Source organism: Pogona vitticeps, chromosome 1, assembly GCF_051106095.1.
Source record: "Pogona vitticeps strain Pit_001003342236 chromosome 1, PviZW2.1, whole genome shotgun sequence".
NCBI classification, from domain to species: Eukaryota; Metazoa; Chordata; class Lepidosauria; order Squamata; family Agamidae; genus Pogona; species Pogona vitticeps.
In genome coordinates, this window is record NC_135783.1 from 186,452,675 (window position 1) to 186,474,660 (window position 21,986).

A 21,986-nucleotide genomic window follows, 5' to 3' on the forward strand; every position below is an offset into this window, starting at 1 on the left:
CCACTTTCACGCTCTTCCCACATCCTTTTCTATTTTGTTAAGAGAGCACCATACCAGGAGACCTGCTTTGGACATAATATGACACATTATGTGCTCTCTCATTAGTTTCTGGTTATTGTTGTTGGTGTTGTTTAGTCGTTTAGTCGTGTCTGACTCTTTGTGACCCCATGGACCAGAGCACGCGAGGCCCTCCTGTCTTCCACTGCCTCCCAGAGTTGGGTCAAATTCACGTTGGTAGCTTCGATGACACTGTCCAACCATCTCATCCTCTGTCGTCCCCTTCTCCTCCTGCCTTAACGCTTTCCCAACATCAGGGTCTTTTCCAGGGGCTCTTCTCTTCTCATGAGATGGCCAAAGTATTGGAGCCTCAGCTTCAGGATCTGTCCTTTCAGTGAGCACTCAGGGTTGATTTCCTTCAGAATGGATTATTTTATTTATTATTTTATTTATTTCTGGTTATTTTAGCCATTCCTAAAATGGTAGAAGACAAGGAGGGCAGTTGGGCCCTGTGTAAGAGCATCTGGCCTGAAAATTAGGCCAGAATTCTCTGCAGGTCTGGCTTAATAGTACAAACACTCTTGACTCTAATAGTTAATGGATAGTCCACGCTTTGCCATTAATATTGCTCTTTCTGTATAGGCTTTAAAGCTATTTGGAAGAGGCTATAGTATTTCTGAGTTTTTTATGACAATAGGATTAAATAGACTCAAGTTTCTTTTCTTTCCCACCTCCTTTAGGCTTGCTTCTAAAATTCTATCACCATCAGACTGTTAATGTTTGACAATCAGAGTTAAATCTAAGCAGCAACGTTATATGACTTAACTTTCTGTTTCAACGTACAGGAATTAAAACTGCTTCTTCATCGCTCCACGTTGTTATACTCTCAAGGCAACATGTATGGTTATGTAGATTCTTTGCTCACCATGTTAGCCATGCTCCTAAAGGTAAGATAATTCTTCCACTTCCTCTGTTACATCTGTACCTAGTTTAAGGCCCATAAATGTGCATATCTAGTACATGCTGGCAAAATGACATGTGGGAAATGGGTAAACGTTAAGACAGAATGTGTGTCTTTTTGATGATGTCACCTTGGCTGCATTGAACTGTCAGTCCTTTGACTTTTGGGAGCCGTCAGTGTGGTGGCAGATTCTGAAATGCAGACACTCAGCATGACCATCCTTATAAACCCTTTCCTGCCATGTCTAAAATCCAGGCATATTGATCCTTAGTTTATTTTTATGTTAGATGTAAACTGCCCAGAGTAGTCATGTTCTAGATGGGCGGTATATTAATCTAATAAATAAATAAATAAATCCACACCAACAGTTTTCATCTTCACAGGAACCAAGTCTTGTGTGAAGCTAATAGGTTCCCAAATTGCAAATTCAAAACCAAAGCATGCCAAAATTCTTTATATCCCAACAGGGATCATTCCCAAAAATAATATACTTCTGCAGGGGGGATCCAGAGACTTGTGTTCTCATCCTGGCTAGCAAGAAAGTCAGAACACTTTGATCTTGTGAGACCAGCTTGTTGGAGGTGTGATGGGTCTTAGTGTTGACCATCTTGCTCTTCTGATCAGTCCAGTTCTCTTGATTATATACAGCTTTTTTTGAGCTAGCAGATTTTTAAAAACCTATGTCACTCTTACCTTTCCCTGATTTTGGAATTCTGTTGCAAAGCTGAGGAGGTACATGGCTGTCTCTAGTAGCAGACGCAGTGTCAGCAGGGAGATGTTCCCAGTTTCAAATGTGCTCAGAATCTATAGGCTCAGTGCTTCTGTATCTTATCTTCCAGGTTGCCATGAACAGAGCTCAAGTGTGCTTAATATCTAGTTCCAAATCTGGGGAAAGGCACCTTTATCTTATCAAAGTGTCACGGGATAAAATCTCTGATAACGATGACCAAGAAACGACAAATTGTGATGCCAAAGGTAATGGAGAGTGTGCTTGTGTGCAACTTATTTATTTCTCCAGGGTGAAAAAGTGGCTTGTCTCACCCAAAAATCACCTCCATATGAACAAATCTACTTCTCTCTACTTTCTCTTTGATGCCAGGGTGTCCTGACACAAAGACATATTGGCTCTACTTTTGTTCTTCTGATTTTGAATCCCATCATCCACCAACCAGAGGCCAGATGCAAAGCCATAATAAGTTTAACGTTCAAGACCGAGGGGCCCCTGAGCTTATTCTGAGCTTAGGAGTATCTTTTCACTACTATAACTCACTTGAACTCACTTCCCTTTACAGAAATGTCTACCCAAGGTTAGCCCAGCTTTCCCCCACACACACACATTTCAACAGACTTATTTGAGTCATGTTGCTGCAGTTACTATTGAACAATTGGGACACAGAAAACCTTTGGTGATTTACTGCAGATCACCCACAAATTTGCTAATTTATCCCACTTAGAGATGGGCACGAACTGCCGGTTCATGCTGGTTCGTCCTTCAGATGAACGGGTTTTCGGCGCTTCACAGCCCTGCCTTCTCTGATGGACGCCCACTCAGAGACAGCGCCCTGGCTTCCCTGCCTTGCCTCCTCTGGGCACTGCCTCTGGGTGGGCATCCATCAGAGGAGGGCTGGGAAGCGTTGTACACCTGTTTGTCTGAAGGATAAACTGGCATGAACGGCCAAACTGGTGATTTTTGCCCATCTGTAATCCCAATTCTATTCCTGCCCACTCCTGGTGTCAGTACAGGATCCAACCTCCAATGCGGAGGGGTTGACAACTGTGGCAGTCCATGGTTTTCAGAACATGGATCCCATGATCCCTCAGCATTGGCTGTGCTGCCCAGGAATGATAGAGTTAAGAGTCCAAGAGCATGTGGAGGGTCATTGTTGTCAACTTACATTCTGTTACGTTATCCTAATTCTATTTCTGCTCTGCACCATGATGATTCTGCAGAGTTTGGAAGTTCTACAAAAGCATGTAGCCCTTCGGATGACACCTGTTGAATATTAGATCTTTGTTAAGTGTGTATTCCTGCTGTGAAAGGTTTTGACAAAGAGAACCTTCTGTATTTATGGTGACCTTTCTAAAAAGTGCTCTCTCAGTTACATCAGCTAAGTTACTGAAACTGATACTTGTTGAATTTTGCTAGACTTGGGGGTTTCACTTTTATTCAGTAAGATTGAAAGGTAGTGTGCATGCATGTGCCACACAGACACAAATACATACACACAGTCCTGTGCATACACACACAGCTGATTTTTTTTAAAAAGCATGCTTCTTGGTTTTACAGGTTGCTTTCTTCTATACACTTACATACGTGTGTTTCCAAATCATTTTATTGGCACTTTTTGTAGTGCTTTGGTTTTATTTTTATGCTTTGTTTTGAAAGTTATTATATTAATAAGTTGGGATGTAAGAGTTCTAAACAAAGAGAAGTAAATCCTTGACTTTTGGCTCCCTTCTAGCCATATTTGTGGTGCTCACAAGTGTGCTGACCAAGGATGACTGGTGGAACCTCCTGCTGAAGGCCATCTACGCTTTGTGTGACCTGTCACGGTATAAAGAGGCAGAGCTTCTCGTGGACTCCTCTCTGGAATACTATTCTTTCTACGACGACAGGCAGAAGCGCAAAGAGCTGGAGTACTTTGGCCTTTCCGCTGCAATTCTGGACAGGAACTTTAGGAAAGCGTACAATTACATCAGGTCAGTTGCCCAGAAAGTCTGTCTTAGGTTGAAGGAGGAAACTCACATCAGTACCCTCAGTAACGACCTTCTGTAGTTTGAAACATATCCTGCCCTGTAGTTGGACCTTCTTAAGTTTCTATTGTGCATCGTCCCCACTCCTCCTCCTGTGGGGACAGAGGTAGGCAGCATATTGAGAGGGTTAGTGTAAATGTAGACATTTATGCTCATAGTAGTAATAATTAGTGAGTGGTAAAACTTCCTTTATGTCCAGGCAGAAGGAACATGCTTGGTGATGTTATTGCTACAAAAGTTTCCCATATTAAAGTTGCCTTCTCTGACGATTTTATGGATTGCGTGGTTAAAGATCTATGAAGTACCTTGAGGTTGTTCAAAGTGCTCGCCAGACATTCCCCAGTAATTCATGCTATTGTCCTGCTTGCTTCACCCAGGTGGCAGATAATATCCAAGCAGCAGGTTAATGTGCACTGAAGAGAATACTCAGTTCATATTGAGTAGGGTGCCTAAATTGATACCATGCAAGGCTGCAGGTGTGGTGGGGACAGAGATGCAGATACAGCCCATGCATCACAGGTTACATTGAGAGGATGGTGAAAGGAAGGAGCACGTGTCGACTTCCTTTATCACACTGATTGTTTGGCATGTGTCTGAACCAGTGAACACAGAACGGTGTTTTCATTCATGGCACGCAGTCTGATGGGTACCTGCTTCTTCCATAGGATTATGGTAATGGAGCATGTCAGTAAGCCTCAGCTTTGGAATATCTTCAATCAAATCACCATGCATTCACAAGATGTTCGGCACCATCGCTTCTGCCTTCGATTAATGCTGAAGAACCCTGACAATCATGCACTCTGTGTCTTGAATGGCCACAATGCTTTTGTGTCTGGAAGTTTCAAACATGCTCTCGGTAAGCCTTACTATGATTCCCTAAACATCAGTAGCAGGGCCTCTGAAAATGTATTTATGTTGAGTTTCCTGAATGTTCCTGCATGTTGCTCATAGTGCAAATAGATTGATAATAACTCTAAAGTAAATCCTGGTGCAGTTAAGCAGTTTTAGACTCTGCATGTAATAGTCCTGCAAAACCTCTCCTTAGATGCCCATGTCTTAGATGCTCCCCCAATTTTGTGGGGTCTTGGACCTTAGTCTGGACATCCAAACCTGGCTCTATGCCTACCTGCAGGACCCTAGAACTGTTCAAGAGGACTAAGGTCTGTGGCTGTACCTCTGAAGCTCTTGCCCACTGAGAGGTGCTATTTTCATCCCTACCAAGGCTTGAAGTTTTACAAACTGATTCCCTGTTAGGCTGGCATCCCATAAAATCCCACAAAGCCTTGTAACCTGTTGCAACAACTCTTCAAGTTGTTAGACAAAAGATGGTGTGGTTGGCCTTGCTACATGAGCGAAAGAAGAGTGAATTGAAACAGGATGAAGCAAGGCTGGTAAGTACAACTCCTCGTTTGTAGGCATGGGTTCTTGTAGGTGACAGAACCCTCAGCCACTTTTCCAAGATGGTATTATCCAAATGGGTTAAGATTACAGCTCTGTGGCCAGTGGTTGTCATGGTTAATGGTTGTGCTGCTGGGGTTGATTGGGGTTGTCCTCAATAACATCTGGCAGGTACCAGGCTAGGGAAGAAAAGAGGATATAGAAAGAAAATTTTAGAAATTAGAAAGCTGCAGCCCGGCAATGCATGCTTAAAAATGTATAGGAGGGTGTTTATGTTTATTTTCAGTAAGTCAAAACTCTGCAAGTATGCAAGGAATTAGGGAGAATGCTATAAGAAATTGTTACATGTGTATATGTTTGCTGTCTCCTGTTGTCAATCTGTTTGAAAGGTATCTTAGCAAGAGAAATGCTTTGGTAAATAAAATTCCAAAGCCTTTGTTTGCTTCCTCCTAGGGCAGTACGTGCAAGCTTTTCGGAGTAACCCAGAGGAACCCCTCTATAGTCTTTGTATAGGCTTGACTTTCATCCACATGGCCTCTCAGAAGTACGTGCTAAAACGACATGCTCTCATAGTACAGGTGAGTTGTCAGGAATCCAGTCCCATACAGCTACTGTTCAGGATCTGGAGTTTTTAATCTGCAAAACTTGTAGGTGGCTGTCCCTGTGGTATTCCTTGCTGAGAGCCGATAAAGTATTATGTTGCCTAACTGGAAGACATTAGAGATTGTTATTGCTTTAATTGAGATTGTTTTTAAAAAAAGATGCCCTAGGGTGGCTATTGTGTGTGTTGGCTAATTGACTTGCTGTGGAAAATGTGTGGATGGGTGCATGAGGCTGCATAATGCATTAGATGACATAATAGGCAAATAACTTGTGACATTTAATTATTTTTTATTTGCTTCCTCCCGTTTGCCTTTTTTCTATGAAAGACGAGAGCAACCAGAATATATTTTCTTCTGCGTTTTATCAAATTAACTTGAGCTTTTTGTCAATTTGTTGTTACTTCAGCAATTGTGTTGAAGGTGCTAATATACTGACTGGGGCATCTTCGTTTTCTTATGTCTGTAAGAGCTTTTATTCTTTTTATCAATGTCCAATCAGCTGTCTTTTTCCTTTTACATGGGGAAACTTTAATCTGCTTACTTTAAATGCTGCAGTGATAAAGCTGCAGTTCTGTTCATACCTACTGGGAAATTATTTCCAATGGATTCTGTGGAATTTATTTCTGAGTAGATTAGTTTTGGCTTGGTATGCACACTTCTTGGATATGGCAAGAAAAAAAATCAGTAGAAGTGTGTCCACGCTAGCAGGTGTCAATTTTACTGGCAGATTAAAAAAAAAACACACACACCCAAAGCACCCACAAAATCTGATTATAGCTAGTCAAACCCTTTTTTAATGTCCACATGATTCTGAAGTGATATGAACACAAACTTTCTGGGCCAGTCAGGGTGACTGAAAACAGCCTGTGCCCTGCTTTACACAACACAAAGCCCTTCTGTGGTTATGGTTTGAAACACTGTATTGATATGTTGGTTTTCACCTTGAAGATGGATGCTTAACTCATTTAAATGAGGGGATAAATCCACTAAAAATGCTAAATCTGTAAGTCAGTTTTCATCATCAAGTTCTGGCACAACTTTTGTTTTTGATACCATAAATGACTTGATAACATGACACAAATCATAGAATCATTTCAACATCTGGCCTTGACTTAACTATCTTACTTCCGAAAAGTAAATTATGTCACCATAATTAGCATCAAAACTTTTCAGGAATTCCTGGAATTGGAGATGATTCGATCCCTTGGCCCTTATGGAATTCACAGTCTTGATGATGATTTGCACGATGTTGTCTGATGCTGTCAATTTGACTGCGCTTGAGGAAAAAACACACTGGAAGCCGCACACTGCCATAAAACTGAAGCCGTACATGTGTACAAATGGCAAAAGCATACATGTTTATTTTATGTGACATGGCGACACAACATTGTCATCTACAAAGTTCACACTTGAGCATCGCGCAGTTAAATTACCAAAAAAAAATCTCATAATGTTTTAAGTAAGTTTACGACTTTGTGTTGGGCTGCATTCATAGCCATCCTGGGCCACATGCAGCCTGCAGGTCTACATCAAATAGAACAATGTATAAAACCAATAAAATAAAATACGATATGTTTATGTTGAGCCAAAATTGTCCCACAGAGCCTTAACTCTGTCCTCAAAGAGGACAGATCTTATCGGTAAAAGCAAGTGCTTCTCTGCTAGTTATGCACATTATCATGTCTCCCCCCCCCCTTCATGATGGGTCATGATTAGTCCACTCCTGTTTTCTTCCATTAGTCTTTACATTTGGAGGTAACAACCTTCCTGAAATTACTGAGATGAATTTCACTCTGGATAACCTCTTATTCTTCTAGCAGAATAAGTATTATTTGCAGCTCCTCGACAGTGGGGATGAAGATAATTAGGCCCTATTAAGCTCCTTTTCTTACAGTTGTATGATAGGATTTAGAGGAAATGGAAGGCGAAAAGGAAGGAGGGGATGACCTAAAGTCCTATTAGCCCAGCATTTTGATGCTGTTCAGGGAGTCTTCTGCGCTTAATCATATTCCCATATGGTGGAAGAAACAGGAGATTACTTTCTGTCCATGTTCTTTTACTTCATTTTCAAAAAAAAATAACTGCCAGTGGAGACAGATATGGTGAGGGCAGAGAGATGATGTCTGTCTTTAAAACTGCACTTATTAGGTCTTTCAAGAAGATGACTAAGGATAAAGCAGACTTAATGGCCAGATTGACAATGTTGTTTTCCCGATTGTCTTCGCCTCCCACCCACTTGACATCACTGTATGACTGTGCCCTGATTTTGACAGTTTCCCTAATGGTGGACTATTATATACAGCCTAGGTTCTATTAGGTGAGCGCTGTGACCCTATTTAGGTGGAAATGTTACTTTTGGAAACTGTTTCCAACTATCTTGTCTTGAAACTTTTAGCTTAAAATCATTGGCCGGCAACCCAATTGCTGAACTGGGAATTGCCATCTTTAGTTCAGCCTTTCATTCTCCTGCTCCTTATTAAAGATGATGGAAGAGATTTCGGTGAATTTAATGGGGATAACAATGGTTCTGCGTTTAATAGTGTCCTTTCAGTTGCAATGGCTGATTTTTTTTTTCATATTATCGCATCCCTCCTCTCCTTTGTACCCAGGGCTTCTCGTTCCTTCAGAGGTACCTGAACCTCCGTGGTTCTTGTCAAGAATCTTTCTACAACTTAGGCCGCGGCCTTCACCAACTGGGATTGGTACATCTGGCCATTCACTACTATCAAAAAGCACTGGAGTTTCCTCCACTGGTTGTAGAGGTAGAGTATGGAAATGTCACCCGGCAGACAGTATTCCATTTAAACCACAGACCTTCTGAGCCACACTTGCAATGTTTTAACATAGTCTCCCCACCCGCGTGTTGAGAGCTAGCCTTTGGACACAAGTCCTGTATCTTCAGATCTAGTTTTGTCCTCTCCATGGCATGGCATTTGCCAAACCCAACTCCAGCACTGAGCTTTAGGAAAATTATCACTGAGCCCAGTTTACATATAGCATTTTCTAGCCATCGTGAGGCCTGCTGACCCGTTATTTAATAGTTTCTGTCAGTGAAACAGAATAAACTTGGGCAGGAATATAATTTTTTGACCTTTTAAAAAAATGCAGTACCAATAATGACGATGGCAGAATTTAATTCTAGAGGAAATAGCCTCTGAAACCCCAGCAGGAAAAATGGCGGTGTTTTAAAGCAAAGTTGCCTGACAAAATAAGTCAAAACCTAGCCAGAATGTCAGGGATAAAACTGCAGCCTTAATAGTTTCTATGCTGTGTTTTACTTTGTGTGACAGATGCATTGTTTTTCTTTCCCCAAATCAGGGAATAGAAACTGACCAGACAGATCTGCGGAGAGATATTGGCTTCAACTTGTCACTCATCTATCAGAGCAGTGGAAATATCAGAATGGCTCGGAAACTGTTGTATACACACGTCATTGTGTGACGAGAGTGCCGGGATCAAAGACCAGTGGGGGCAAGCACGAGTGCCTCATGGGATGTGTTGTTTTGGTTGTTTTCAAGGGGGAGGAGGACATCCTGTTGACACGAACTGGGACACTCGAGGAGAAAGCGCCAAAGGAGAGCCCTCTGATGTCTGGAACCACATCACTTATAAATCATCACAAGTGCTCAGGTTTCGCTTTTCATTGGTTGAATGGGAAGCACTCCAATTAGACCAGGCAGACTTTGCCAAGAACATTCCTGGCCGGGCAGCCCTGACCTATATGCAGCATTTCTAACCCTAGGGGAAAAAATCAGCTGAATAAACCACACCGCTTCATGGAAGCCAGGAACATTCAAAGCATTTAAGCACACCACGATTTTGAAATTTACTCAGAATATTGTAAAAACCATAGCTGGTACGTTTGCAGGATTCTGGCGTCTAGGACCAAACTCAGCTTTTTACATATTTGGTGGTGTTAGAGCGGATGATTATTTTCAGGGATGTCAAACACATGTAGCTCCTCCTATGGTTGGTGGTTCCTCCGTTGAAACTGTGATTCTTGGGTTCCCCCAGACCCTGCATGTCTCTGCCTGTTTATTTTGCAAACGGAAAGAAAGCACTTGTGGGTTAGTGGCTGCTGGATCGTTCATTTCTTACATCTACTCACAGGGTGGTTATCTGCCAGCTCTCCCCATTTTCTCACTTTTTTGAGAACGACAAATCAAAGGGAGGTAGACAAGCTAGGAAGTACTCTACCATAGTGCTTGCCACGTTATACTTGCCAGAATACCTTCCAGCTTTCTAGGAGATCACACAGAAGGGACATGTAGGGCTATTCCTGGACTTACTTAGGTTTGCCATTTCTGTAGGATTTCATACCCCAAAATTTACATAAAATTGACATTTACACAGCCTTTATCAGACATGGCATAAGCCCCTTCCTCATGTTCTTAGCTCATGCAGTATAAAAGAAATTATTTGCTTAAGATCGGTTGCAAGAAACAAGCTGTTCTATCAGGTGTGGAGAGTTGCTGCAATTACATTTACAGGTTTGTTGTAATGTTTGTACTACTTTATACACAAAAACATGCAAGACTACATCTGAATCCATTCATTATTGCTAAAGAAGCAGATTTGTAAAACAGAAAGTATAGTCCTGGTTAAAATTTTAGTTAAGTATACATCACAGTTAAATAGTATCCTATAAAAATCCAGAATAGAGGAAAGAGGTCACAAGTACAGAACATTCTCTGCTAGGATTTGTGTTGAAATGCAGCAGTTCAGACCAGTGCTTTTAGTAATTCTGGAGCAAACCCACTAGAGCTTTTGAAGGCCCAAGCAAATGTTTTCTGGCTTTGTTCCTCTGTCGGCTGCTGTACCAGTTTAAATAAATGATTTTAAAATGAACTATTCACTTACTGTTTTTCATATATAAATAAGAATGTCATCAATGATATAAATTACTTTGATAGCAGTTTGTTTGCTTTCTCATCTGATAAGGAACACTCACATTAAGGCACTCACATAAATAACAACTTCACAAATTAAGTAATGAGGGAGGAGACAGAAGTGGGAGGAGATCATTTCAAAGGGGACTAATTCATGATTTCATCATTGAATAGAGGGGAAGCTTTTCAGCTAGTGCTGTATTTTCTCTTGCCACTGTTTATCATCATAAACAGACTCAGAGCCATCCTTTCAGGAAAGGAATTCCGGTCCGTGCTGACTCTGTTGATGGTCTGTGCAAAGTGAACCAGAGCACAAAGAGGGAGAATTAGGACTGGAGCTTGCCACGTCCTTAGTATCTTCTAACCCCTTGGTTTCCGACCGCAGGTAACCTTAAGTTTGCTTGGACTGCAATTCCCAGAAATCCCGGGCAGCACCGCTGGTGGTGAAGGCTTCTGGGAATTGTAGTCCAAAACCGCCTGGGTTACTCAAGGTTGGAAATTACTGTTCTAGAAGAGAAACGTGTTTCAAAGTTTCAGGGCTTCTATTTGTAAAACCAGCAAAGCCTTGATACACTGGGCCCATCCGGTGGTAGTCATGGAAAGCACAATAGGTGCAAGAAGGGAATGATGGACAGAAGTCTGGCCTCACCAGGTTGTCCCGTTCAAGAGGCTCACTGTGGAGGAGGTATTTGGTGCTAAAACATATATTAGATTATTTTTCAATAAAAGAGAACTTGAAACTTTTAAAGAGCTAGTAGTTGAACCACACACTCGGTACCACAGTAGTGGTTTCCAAGCGGGCGGCCAGTTTGCATATATATTACTTTTTTTCTATTTTTTGAGAAGGATTTTTCTTCATTAATATAGCAGAAATCTGATTAGTACAGGGAAGATCTGTGCTGGTAGGTAGCTTCAGTACCTGTGCAGATGCTCACATTTTGAGAAGGCCCAGCTTTAGGCTCCTCTGAGTACCACTTGGCAGCACAGAGCAGCCCTTGGTTTGAGAAGTGGTGTTCACAGGTACAGAGTCACCTCTTGTAGCCTGGATCCTCCTGCAGCAGGAATCCATCACTCGTTGAGCTCATTTAGGTATTTCCTGGAGATGAACTTCAGCTGATTCTTTGTTTCCCAGCGCTTCAAACACGCCTGGCTAGGGAGTCTGACCGGCCTTTCCTGTGAAGGCAGGATGTTTAATTAGAGCTGGGATTTCTCAGGCCAAATACAGCAGAAAATAACAACATAAAGCAATCTGGTCAATTCTAAGTAGTTATCTGCCAATAGCCTGTGATCCACAACTTTGGGTAATTAAAGCTTTGCACATGTCGTCCCGAGCTGGACTGGAGACCCCCAGAGCTCTGCAGATATTGTTGGACTCTTCTTCCTGTCAGCCCCCGCTAGAACACCCAAGTGGTAGGTGATGATTGTAGTTCAATGAACACATGGAGGTTCAAATGTTCCTCTGCTCTGATAGTGAGAAAAGTCATAGAACAGTTTTACGAAGAAAGGGGAAATCTAAACAATTGTGCCATGTTTTCTGGAGTCGGTTTGATACTAGGAAGTTGGAAGACCTGTAGGTTGGATCGAGATGACATGAGGGGTAAACATTTCAGCTCACAGAACAGCATGGGTCCTAGCATGTCCCACACTATCCTCCAGGACCATCTCTGGTCTTCAGAAGGAATTGTAAGGGTGGGGGTTTGTCCACAAGGAGAACTTCACTTGCACTTCTTAGACTGAAACCCAGGGGCCTCCACCCGATTTTCTTGTTCCTTTGGGTCCCAAAAATTGAAGAAATTTTGCACAATCCAAGAAATATTTCTCTCAAACCCTCTGCCCCTAATCTGTAATATTGGTTTTCTTTGCAAGAGGAAGCCGTTTCCAGCAATTTTGTACTTAGTGATACACAAACATTTTCTCTCTCTCTCTCTCTCTCTCTCTCTCTCTCTCTTTTTTTTTTTTTTTTTTTTTTTTGCAATAAGGCGAGGGGACTGGTTGTAATTCAACAGTCTCTAGAGTTTCCCTTGCTCTGGCTTGCTACTAATATGTGCAGCCTTATAATCCTCATATTGCAGACACAAGACAGAGAAAACAGCAGGTAACTGTAACTGCTTACCAGAAGTAAGGATAGAACGGGACTGTCCTCTCACCTCAGCCTTCTTACCAAAGAAAGCAAAACACGGAGAAGTGAAGGCAAAAGGTTTTTGAGGAATAAACTGATAAAGATAAGGGGAATTAAAATTATTCTTCCTACTAGGATGCCAGGGCTCTTTTGTCATGGAAGGACTACGCCCTTGGAAGACATCTGAACAGCGGACTGTAGCTGCACCTCCATGCCAGAGAAGCCATACACTTTCCAGGATGCTTCTTCCGAGAGAGCTCTTATAGTCAAACCGGCAATAAAAAGACTGTGAGCCCATCTCTTGTGAATTCTCCAGCCAGTCCCTCAAAGTTCTCAAACCCTTAAGGTCTTCTGTGGTGCAAACGTAAGGCTGCCTGCAACCGTACAGCAAGTTACACCAGAAACCCACGGGTGCTCACAATATACAGTGCCTTCCCATGTTCTCAGCCACCGCACACACGAGGGAGGAGGCCCCGTGCGGTTCCATATCGTGACAACTCTTTTCTTTAATGAAGATCTGGCCCGACTAACCTCCTCTTCCTCGCGCTCGACAGAACTCTTCTGCTGCCTGTTCCTTGCCAGCTCACGCTGCAGGTTGTCGAACTTCGACTTGAACCAGCGGTGAGCTTCTTCCAGGTTAGCACTTATCTGGTGTAGGGAAGGAGAGATCAGAATCAATGCAGTGTTGCTGACTACAAGTGGAATGAAAAGCTAGGGAGGGTTTTGGGGTGTGTTTTTTTTAGAATTTTAGGACTTTTGAGTCCCAGCCATCACCTAGAATTCCCCCAGGGAGACTTCTGGGACTCAGAGAGGAGAAACCAGAAGGCAAGAAGAGAGAGGTACCGTCCCATGTTCTCAGCCAGAGCAGACACAAGGGAGTAGGTCTTTCTGTCACTGTTGGCTACACAGTGGTTCTGTGCATATGGTTCTGCAGGAAAGTGTGAAGGCAGGAGGAGAAGGGGACGACAGAGGACGAGATGGTTGGACAGTGTCATCAAAGTGACCAACATGAATTTGGCCCAACTCCGGGAGGCAATGGAAGGCAGGGGGGCCTGGCGTGCTTTGGTCGATGGGGTCATGAAGAGTCGGACACGACTTAACTAAACAACAAAAAGATACTACACCCTCCCTGTCGACTCTTCCCTAATCTGAAGGTACTGCCTTTGTTGGATGCACATTCCAGTTTGTATTGCATTCCTCAACAACACAATTGCATGCTAGGACCTCTTGTGTCAACAGTCTTTCCGCTCGTCTCAGCTCTGTGTCCCACTATTATTTATTTTCCACTTCATCACCAAAACAGTTGTAGTCATTTATGAAATCAACATGATTGAGCAGAGGTGTGTACGAGAGATTTCACTTTGTAAAAAACTGCATTGTGTAGTATTGTGGCTATCTGTTCAAAAGGTACTCAGCTGAGTAAATCACACTTTGTATTGTCAAGATTATACGAGTAACTCCTAAGAAACCCTGCAGTAGTATACAGAGCAGCCAAGAAGAGAACTAGAATTAGATGCAGCATTGCACTGTGAGGCACAAGGTATAGGGGATTAAGATGCCACATCTTAATTACACTAAAATACAAATTCCATCTGTATTCCTACAATGAAAAGTTCACAGCTATCATGCTGAGCTACCATCTTCTACCATGTGCCACCACTGTTGGCCCTTCAAGTGAAATACTCGCCACATTATACTGACACAATGTCAGTGATTTTACCAAATTGCAAGTCAGCTCCAAAGACGCCGTATCATCTCTAATGTTTGTCAAGGGATAAGACAGTGAATAAGAATGGTTGCCCCAGGTTTCAGCATCTCCCCGGGTTTCATAGTGTTACTAACCCAAGGAGCCCAACACCACTCAGCCAAATACTACAAGCCCAGCTCTTTTCTCCTCTGCCTCTGTGACCTACCTGTTCGGATTCTATACTGGCTTCTTTCAGCTTCTGCTCAGTCGTCTCCTTACATTTCCTCAAATGTCTCACTGTGACTTCCAGAGCCTAATTAAATCAAAAAGTACAGGTCAGGGTAATTTTATTTCTTGTTTTCATTTTGTTTCTACAGTGCCCAACTTGGTAAATAGAGTTGACTTCTACAGATCTCTTTCAGGGCTTCTTGTGGTTTATCAAGCAAAAGGACAAAGAAAAAGGCCAACTGATCCCTGAAGGAAAAAAAAAACACTTGGTCAGCTAAGCAGCCCTTCTGCAGCTTTACTGTCTGTGGCATTTACCCAGGTTATGAATATTCACATGCTATTTGCATAAACCAATGGGAGTGATGGAGGGGCGGAGTCACAAGGTATAAGAGACTCTGCAGGAGGAGGATGAGAGGAGATAGTCGGAGATGGGGTTTTTGAGATAGAGAGAGTTAGAAAGTTGAGAGAGTTTTGGAGTTTAGGTGGGAGAATGGTGGTTGAGAGTGGATAAAGAAGAATGTTTGTTTAAGAGTTAACAACATTGCTTGTTCTGTCAACACCAGTATCAATAAACAATTTCTATTGGCTTCTTTTAAAATGATATATGGTCTGGACATCTATTATTAATAATAGGTATTGTTGATGAAATCAACTGGTGGCGGCTGAGGGGCACGTAGCATGAGCTCCTAGTTTGGTGAAACAAGCAGGGGCCACATGGGAATCGTGACACTGTCAAAGACTCATCCAATTTAAAAGAAAATTTATCTAAGCATGGATGTACAACAGGACGGACGGTTGCCAAGCCTACCCTGAAAGGGAGTTTCAGAAGCTACCAAGAAAACTCTTTCTTGCCTTCCTCCCCCGAAAATACCTCTGAAATTAGTGGAAGAAAGGGCTTCTTGTAAAAATCTCAAGGCCCAAGAAGACAATCTTTCACACAACCTGGGCTCCTAACTAATGACCCTCTGGTGCAGGGGTTAAACTGCAGTACTGCAGTGAAGACCCTGCTCACAACCTGCGTTTAATCCTAGCTTCGGGTAGCTTGCTTGAGGTTGACTTGGCTAGTGTTGGAGGACTTATCACCTCCCAATATATAGCTATAATGTATTCTTACAACACATAATAAACGTTTAAAAAATTAACATTGCTGTGGATTATGGAAAATGCTTTCACTACTAATGTACATAATATATTGTTTGACTAGTCTATGGGCATTAGTAAAACTGCTGACATTGTAACTGAGCCCCATGGCATAGTGGTTAAACTGCAGTACTGCAAGTCAAGCCTCTGCTCACAACCTGAGTTCAATCCCAGTTTCAGGTAGCCGGCCTGTGGGCGATTCAACCTAACATCCTTCTGAGGTTGGTCACTTGGGTACTCAGCTTGTGGGGGAGAGGGGGCAATGCGTAGCTTGCATAATTAAAATGGTAAAACTACCAGAGAGTGCTTTAGGCGCTATGGGGTGGTATTTAAAACAGCCCACTTTGCTTTAACGTGCATTTTGAATTGTGCCTGGAAAGAGACTGGCAGGTCGTGGAGCTGTCAAAACAGCGCTGTGGGTGGGTTCCCCATAAGTAACCCCATGAAGTTCCTGAATGTCTTTGAAAGGCAAACCCGCATAAACCTTCCCTCCAGGAATCTAAGTTTCCCTTACCTGGCACTCTTCCTCCAGCTGCTGCCGTCGTTTCTGCTCAAGTTCCAGCTGGCTCTGCAGGTTTCTGTTCTCAGCTGCCATGGCTTGCTGGTTTTTGGCCAGCTGCTGCATCTCACGTTGCAGGTCCGTTAATTCAGTCATAAATTCTTTGATACTAAGGGACTAGGTATGAGAAGAATCAGATCCAATAGCCGCCAACATATATTTCAATCTAGTCTTAACACTAAATATGGAAAGGGATACTACCTGCTCATAGTTTTTCTTCTGATATTGCTGCTTCAGCTCTTCCATTTGCTTCAGTTCTGACTCAATCTCCTGAAAGTAGTTCATAACACTGCTATGAAAGCATCCAGAGAAAAGGCTCTTCTCCTCAGTCAGATGGGCATGTTAAGACCTGCCGCCGCCTCTTGAGCTGATTTAAATCCCGCAAAGCTGGATCCTGACTTGAAGGATGTACTAAAGGGATGTAGGCAGACTCATGCCTGAAATGTCACCCAATTGATCCACACAAGGTAGGTCAAAAAGCCTACAGCAAAAAGCCCAAATGACAAAGCACCGTTACGCCCTCCTTTTCCTGTGTTTTTCTCATCATTTATCCCTCAGCTGTAAAAAGCTGGCACAAGAGCACAGACAAGTGAAAGGGCTTATACAAAAGGCTGGCCCTACAGACTGAGGATTGTCAAAAAGCTCACCTGGCAACAGAATGCTTCTCCTTGGGTTTGTGTTGTGGCTTGGAAGGCTTGGAATTCAAAGGCTAGCTGTTCTTGCCACAGCCCAGCCCTGGTTTCTCCCCCTACCAGAACAATTCCACACCAATGACACTCTAGGAAGGAACTGGGAAACAACGGTCTCTTGGGGTAAGAGAAAAGTTAATCCTGATTTCTATGGCTCCTTCCTTGAAGCATAGCCAGTGGTAAAGGCATCTGAGAGCTGCAGTCCAAAAACACCTGGATGACCCAAGTTTGGGAACCACTGCTCTGTTGGAAGCTACCTTGGCTACCCAGCTCTTAATTCTGCAAGCGTGAAAGGGGCAGAAAAGATTGCTGCTAAAGGCCAGGTCCTTAGCAACCAGGTCCTTAGCAACCAATTGGATATCCCATTGTACCTTCCTCCCATTCCACTCTACTCCATTGAATATCTGTTTTCCAAAGGTAGATACAGGATATATAAATACTTTTTTGTTTTTTACAAAGATGAACCTAAAACAAGAGAACAGAAGCAAACACACAGACATAAGTATATAAAACACACAAGCCAGCAGCATAGATCAACTCACTTTGATCCTCTCTGTATTTCGAGCACTGCTGGCCTTGGAGTTGAAGTGCTGTGTGATTAATGCTTTCTGTCTCTTCACCTTCTCCTTCTGGCTTGCCAGGGCCATCTCCAGCTCCCCCACTTTTGCCCGCAGTTCCCTGTTGCAACGCGACATTTCCCCAAATTTAGAGCAGGCTTCTTCGAGGGCTTTCTTCAGCTACAGGGTACCAAAGAAAGGTTAGCGCGTTCAAGAAAACAAAGTGGGCAGAGGACAGTGCTGAACGATTGTTCTTTTCCCATCCCTGAAACCGATGTCCAGACTTTAACTCTGACTCTGAAGCAGGGTGGATAAAAAACAATGAATCAATCATTTTTGTTTTATTTAAATCATCAAAATAAATCTGATTTTAAAAAATTAAAATTGTGATTTAAAACAATTTGATTTAAATCAAATCCACCCTGTGCTGAAGGTCATTTGTCTGGAGGAATTGTTCTGGCTTTGGGTACAAGTTGTTCCTCTTTCAACGCCAGACAAATTCTTTTTACCCATGAGAAAAAGAGCGAGAGCGAGAGAGGCCCCCTATAATGCTTAGTGGTGAAGTACATGTTTTGTGTGCAAAAGTTCCCACGTACAACTCCTGCCATTTCTCATTCCATTTGAGGAATAGTTTCTTAATTTCTCTTGCTCTCGCTCTGCAGCTTCAGCATTGCAAGGCATTTCGAACGACGCACTTCAATGCGGCTTGTGTTCGATATGGACCACAGGGGGCAGCAAGTTGTGGCAGTGGTGCTTCTAACTTTCATTTCTGTGTGAGAGGCTCCAGGGCTTTCCGGCCTCCCTTTCCTCACCTCGGCTGATTCCTTCTGGGCTGCTTTCTTGGTTACTTCCCGCTCGGTCTGAAACTGTTTCTTCAGTGTCTCAAGGCGGTCTCCATATACCTTAGTCTCCATCTTGCTTTCCTCAATCAGCTGGTCCCTTTTGGGAAAGGCAAGACATGGGAGTTAGTTTCTTCTTCACTCAAGGCAGAAAGGCACAACCCCAACGGGGCAACAGCAAGGCTTCCCAAATGAGCGCTGCCTTTTCTTTTCCTCTGTGGAAAAGTATCTTAAACAAACAAACAAACAAATAATAAAATTGGGCTTATGCCACGCAACAGGATTTCAGCTAGTGATTTGTTTTGGCTATGTATGGCAGCGTATTTCTTGTTGCAGCTCGGCAAGAGGTTCCTGAACATGGGACCTGAAGTTTCCCCAAAAAAGGTCAGAATCTGCCTTGCCAAACATTTGGTTCGGCACAATGTAAAAGCACCCCGATTTCTGCTACTCACACTCGGAAAGGAAGAACTTCCAGGGAGTGGGCCGTGCTCTTACCTGCACGCCATCAGTTGCTGGTACTCTGCTTCTTTGCTCTCCAACTCATCCTGAACAAGCACGAGTTTGCTTTGAAGGGCACTATTGGTCTGCAACGCTTGCTCTAAACTTTGAGTAAGTTTCTTCTTTTCAGCTTTAACGGCTTCCAGTGCTTTAAGGAGTGGACCCGACTTTTATTAGAGGGAAAGCACATGGGGGTAGAGTTGTGATAAAAAAAAAATACAACCATTTTATTTAAACAACTGAATTTATGTTTCAATAATAAAAAAGCTTAACCTGCTGCCACAGTGAACCTCCCATTGGAAATGGGAACGCATCTGAACGTTCAAGGAGAGTCAAGGTCAAGCATCTGTTACACCTCAAATGAATGGCACTGGCCTCCATCCGACACCAAGCTAGCTGGCACCTGCTTGGGCAACCCAAATGTCCTCCCTTCTACTCTCCCCAAAGCCCTCTGGAGCACCTGAAATCCAGCCCTCCAGGACTGGGTTTAGGATTGTTCAAGGGCTGTTGGGGGAAATAGGAGAGCACTCCTCTATTAGGAGTGCTCCTAGAAACATCAACTAGATCCTGGCCATGTCAAAAGCAGAGAACTGTACTCCTGTTAGCTAAGAAAATATATAAATTCCCAAGCAGCCACATATACAGGTCATTTGGTTCCCCTACGCTTACTGGAAGGTGGGTTTTTTTTTTTTACCTTCATGCCCTGCTGGGATTCCAAGAAAAGTTTGTTCCGGCACTGCTCCAGCTCTGCCTCAAATTTCTCAATACTTTGCTGGCTTTGGATCCTGCACAAGGAAGCAGAGTGACAACAAAAGAGCCCTGGAAAATGCCCTCCCTGCTCTGGCCATCCGAACAAGAGCCTCAAAGAGAATGAAAGTAATTCCACTCCACTCTGGAGGCAAATAGGATCAAACTGAGAGTTGCTAGTGTGGTTCGACAATTTTCAGAAAAATACATCAAACCACACAAGCGTTCACATGTCCTGGTCAATGTACGTACTACAAATCAGGTACTTCAGATTTTATGTCAACCATCAAAATTAGGAGGAATGACAACAGTTCTCCTGGATTTCAAGAAAGATTCTTTCCTAGTCCTATTTGGAGATCCCCAATATTTTCTAAATACTAACCAGGCCCAATTCTGCTTCCAAAACCAGGGAGACGTGATGCCTTCTGGGTGGTACTGTGGGACCATATGGATGCTGAGCTGCTGTGTAGCATTTGCAGGGGGAGGAAAGAGGCTGCCATTGGGAGGAAATGGGCTCTGCTTCCACCAGCCCCATTGCCCACACCTGTATCTTGACCCTACCCTCCATAATTCACTTGCTTAATATGAAAGAGTTGCCAATGAAAATGACCCAACTTGGCTCCACTGGAATGCCCTACTAAAGTGAAGCATGCAAGTCCAGTTACCTCTCCATCTTGAGGCTGGCAATCTCAGAGTCTTTGTGCCCCAGTTCTGTCTGCAGCTTCTCCAAAGCCATCTGCATTTTGTTATGAGAAGCCAACAGGTTCTCCAGCATGGTTGTCATTTTGATGTTATCCTCCTTAGATGCCTCCAGCTTGCGTCGTAGATTTCCCACCTAGTGGCCCAAACAAGGGGGAAAACCCATGAAGAACACAAATGACTCTGCATTGAAGCCACAACCAAGACCAGCCTTGACCATGACCAGCCTTGGGCCACAGCTCAATGGTGGACCACACATTTTTTAAAAACTTTCGAATGTTGTTAGTTCAGTCCTCCTGTCTCCACTTAGAGGAACACAGACTGTTGCCCTAGCCAAGGTCTCTGCCTTTGAAACACTGGAGGACAGTTGCAGCTGGGTAGAGTAGCTGAAGGTCGATGTACCAATAGCCTGACTTGGCAAAAACAACTTCATGTGTTCAAGCAAACAACATCTTTCTTCCAGGTTCTGAGATCAGCTCTACTGGTCCTCTTTAGTTCTGAATATTCATAGCAACCGTCATCATTTCTGCAATGCTTTTCTTGGGGTTATAAAGCACCTCACACAAACTTTCTTGGTGATCCCGTTTTGTAAGATGGGTTGCTACAATTCTTCCTGGCGTTGCACATTTTGATGTAAACAAAGCTTCCAGGTGAGTTCATATTAACTGCACACGAACTTGCCTTCTACTGGAATAGATCACTGGATTACCTGTGGAGACTCTCTTAGTTTCAGGCCCTACCTGGCAATGCCAGGGATTCATATTCTGTTGACAAAGTCTTTAGAGATAAAACCCAAGAACAGTCAGTACGCTCCTCCTTCTCTCTGGTTTAATACCTGTAATTTTTTAACGTATTTTATTGGATTACACATCAAACCTTTGGGGCTCCCAATCGGTCTCCCTTTCTATCAGGACCAATGCCTAAAATATTTTATTTTTATTTTATAAAATAAAAAAGCCCCCCCCCCCAAAAAAAAAAACCAATTAAGTTTTACCTTGTGCTTTTCCCTCTCCTCAGTGGCACTTATTTGCCCTTTCAGCTTCTGGTTCTCTCTTACGGCTTCATCCTGGGTTTTGACTGTTGCAGAAAATTCTTCCTCTGTGTGGGCAAGAACGGACTGTGCCTTTCATGACAGAAGAAGACAGGACAGTTATTTTCTCTCAGAATGTCGCAAGTACAGAGAAAATGTCCTCCAGGAAGCTATGAGTCAGATGAAAGGACTAGGCCGCTAAAACATTTTACTAGGCCACTCTCTGAAAGTTGGCTGACATGAAATCATTATTATTTTTTGACCCATTAGGATAAAGAACAATTTCTGTCCAATCACTGCAGAAAATGGAAAGAGCGTAGGAAATAGAAGACATGAACAAAATGCACCAAAATTGCTCTGACGGGGATGAGATTCCAACATTAAAAAAGCAAAATGAAGTCAGTAATCAAACACATTTTGAGATAGGAAATGGGAGGGTGGTTCAGATATCTAGCTGCAGAGCCAGAGGTTGGGAGTTCGATTCCCCTCCTGGGAGAAGAGCCAACCTGGGTGGCCTTGGGCCAGCTGCACAGTCCCAGGGCACCCCCAGGAGAAGGGAAGGGTCAGCCACTTCTGAGTACTCTTGAATTAGA

General features: G+C 43.1%; 2 protein-coding genes across 15 annotated transcripts in view; one reads left to right on the forward strand and one right to left on the reverse strand.

Moving 5' to 3' along the window:
* GTF3C3 (general transcription factor IIIC subunit 3) overlaps positions 1–10,560 on the forward strand; it is a 34,472-nt gene extending 23,912 nt beyond the window's left edge. The window contains exons 13-19 of the mRNA XM_072979506.2: positions 843–944; positions 1,798–1,933; positions 3,421–3,658; positions 4,378–4,568; positions 5,564–5,688; positions 8,322–8,474; positions 9,031–10,560. Of these exons, the coding sequence (XP_072835607.2) occupies positions 843–944; positions 1,798–1,933; positions 3,421–3,658; positions 4,378–4,568; positions 5,564–5,688; positions 8,322–8,474; positions 9,031–9,153 (1,068 nt within the window). The 3' untranslated portion in view covers positions 9,154–10,560. The remainder of the gene's footprint in view (positions 1–842; positions 945–1,797; positions 1,934–3,420; positions 3,659–4,377; positions 4,569–5,563; positions 5,689–8,321; positions 8,475–9,030) is intronic.
* The window catches only part of CCDC150 (coiled-coil domain containing 150), a 48,467-nt gene continuing 28,430 nt past the window's right edge, over positions 1,950–21,986 (reverse strand). For 4 of the 14 annotated variants that reach the window (XM_078380134.1, XM_078380121.1, XM_078380132.1 and 1 more), the window contains 11 exons: positions 21,358–21,486; positions 20,330–20,499; positions 19,612–19,702; positions 18,915–19,084; positions 18,393–18,519; positions 17,566–17,760; positions 16,536–16,604; positions 16,290–16,451; positions 14,634–14,720; positions 13,252–13,368; positions 1,950–5,289 (listed from right to left, as the gene is read on the reverse strand). In XM_078380134.1, coding sequence (XP_078236260.1) covers positions 5,179–5,289; positions 13,252–13,368; positions 14,634–14,720; positions 16,290–16,451; positions 16,536–16,604; positions 17,566–17,760; positions 18,393–18,519; positions 18,915–19,084; positions 19,612–19,702; positions 20,330–20,499; positions 21,358–21,486 — 1,428 coding nt within the window. In that variant the 3' untranslated portion in view covers positions 1,950–5,178. The other 10 variants (XR_013538438.1, XR_013538440.1, XR_013538437.1 and 7 more) reach the window with 10 other exon arrangements.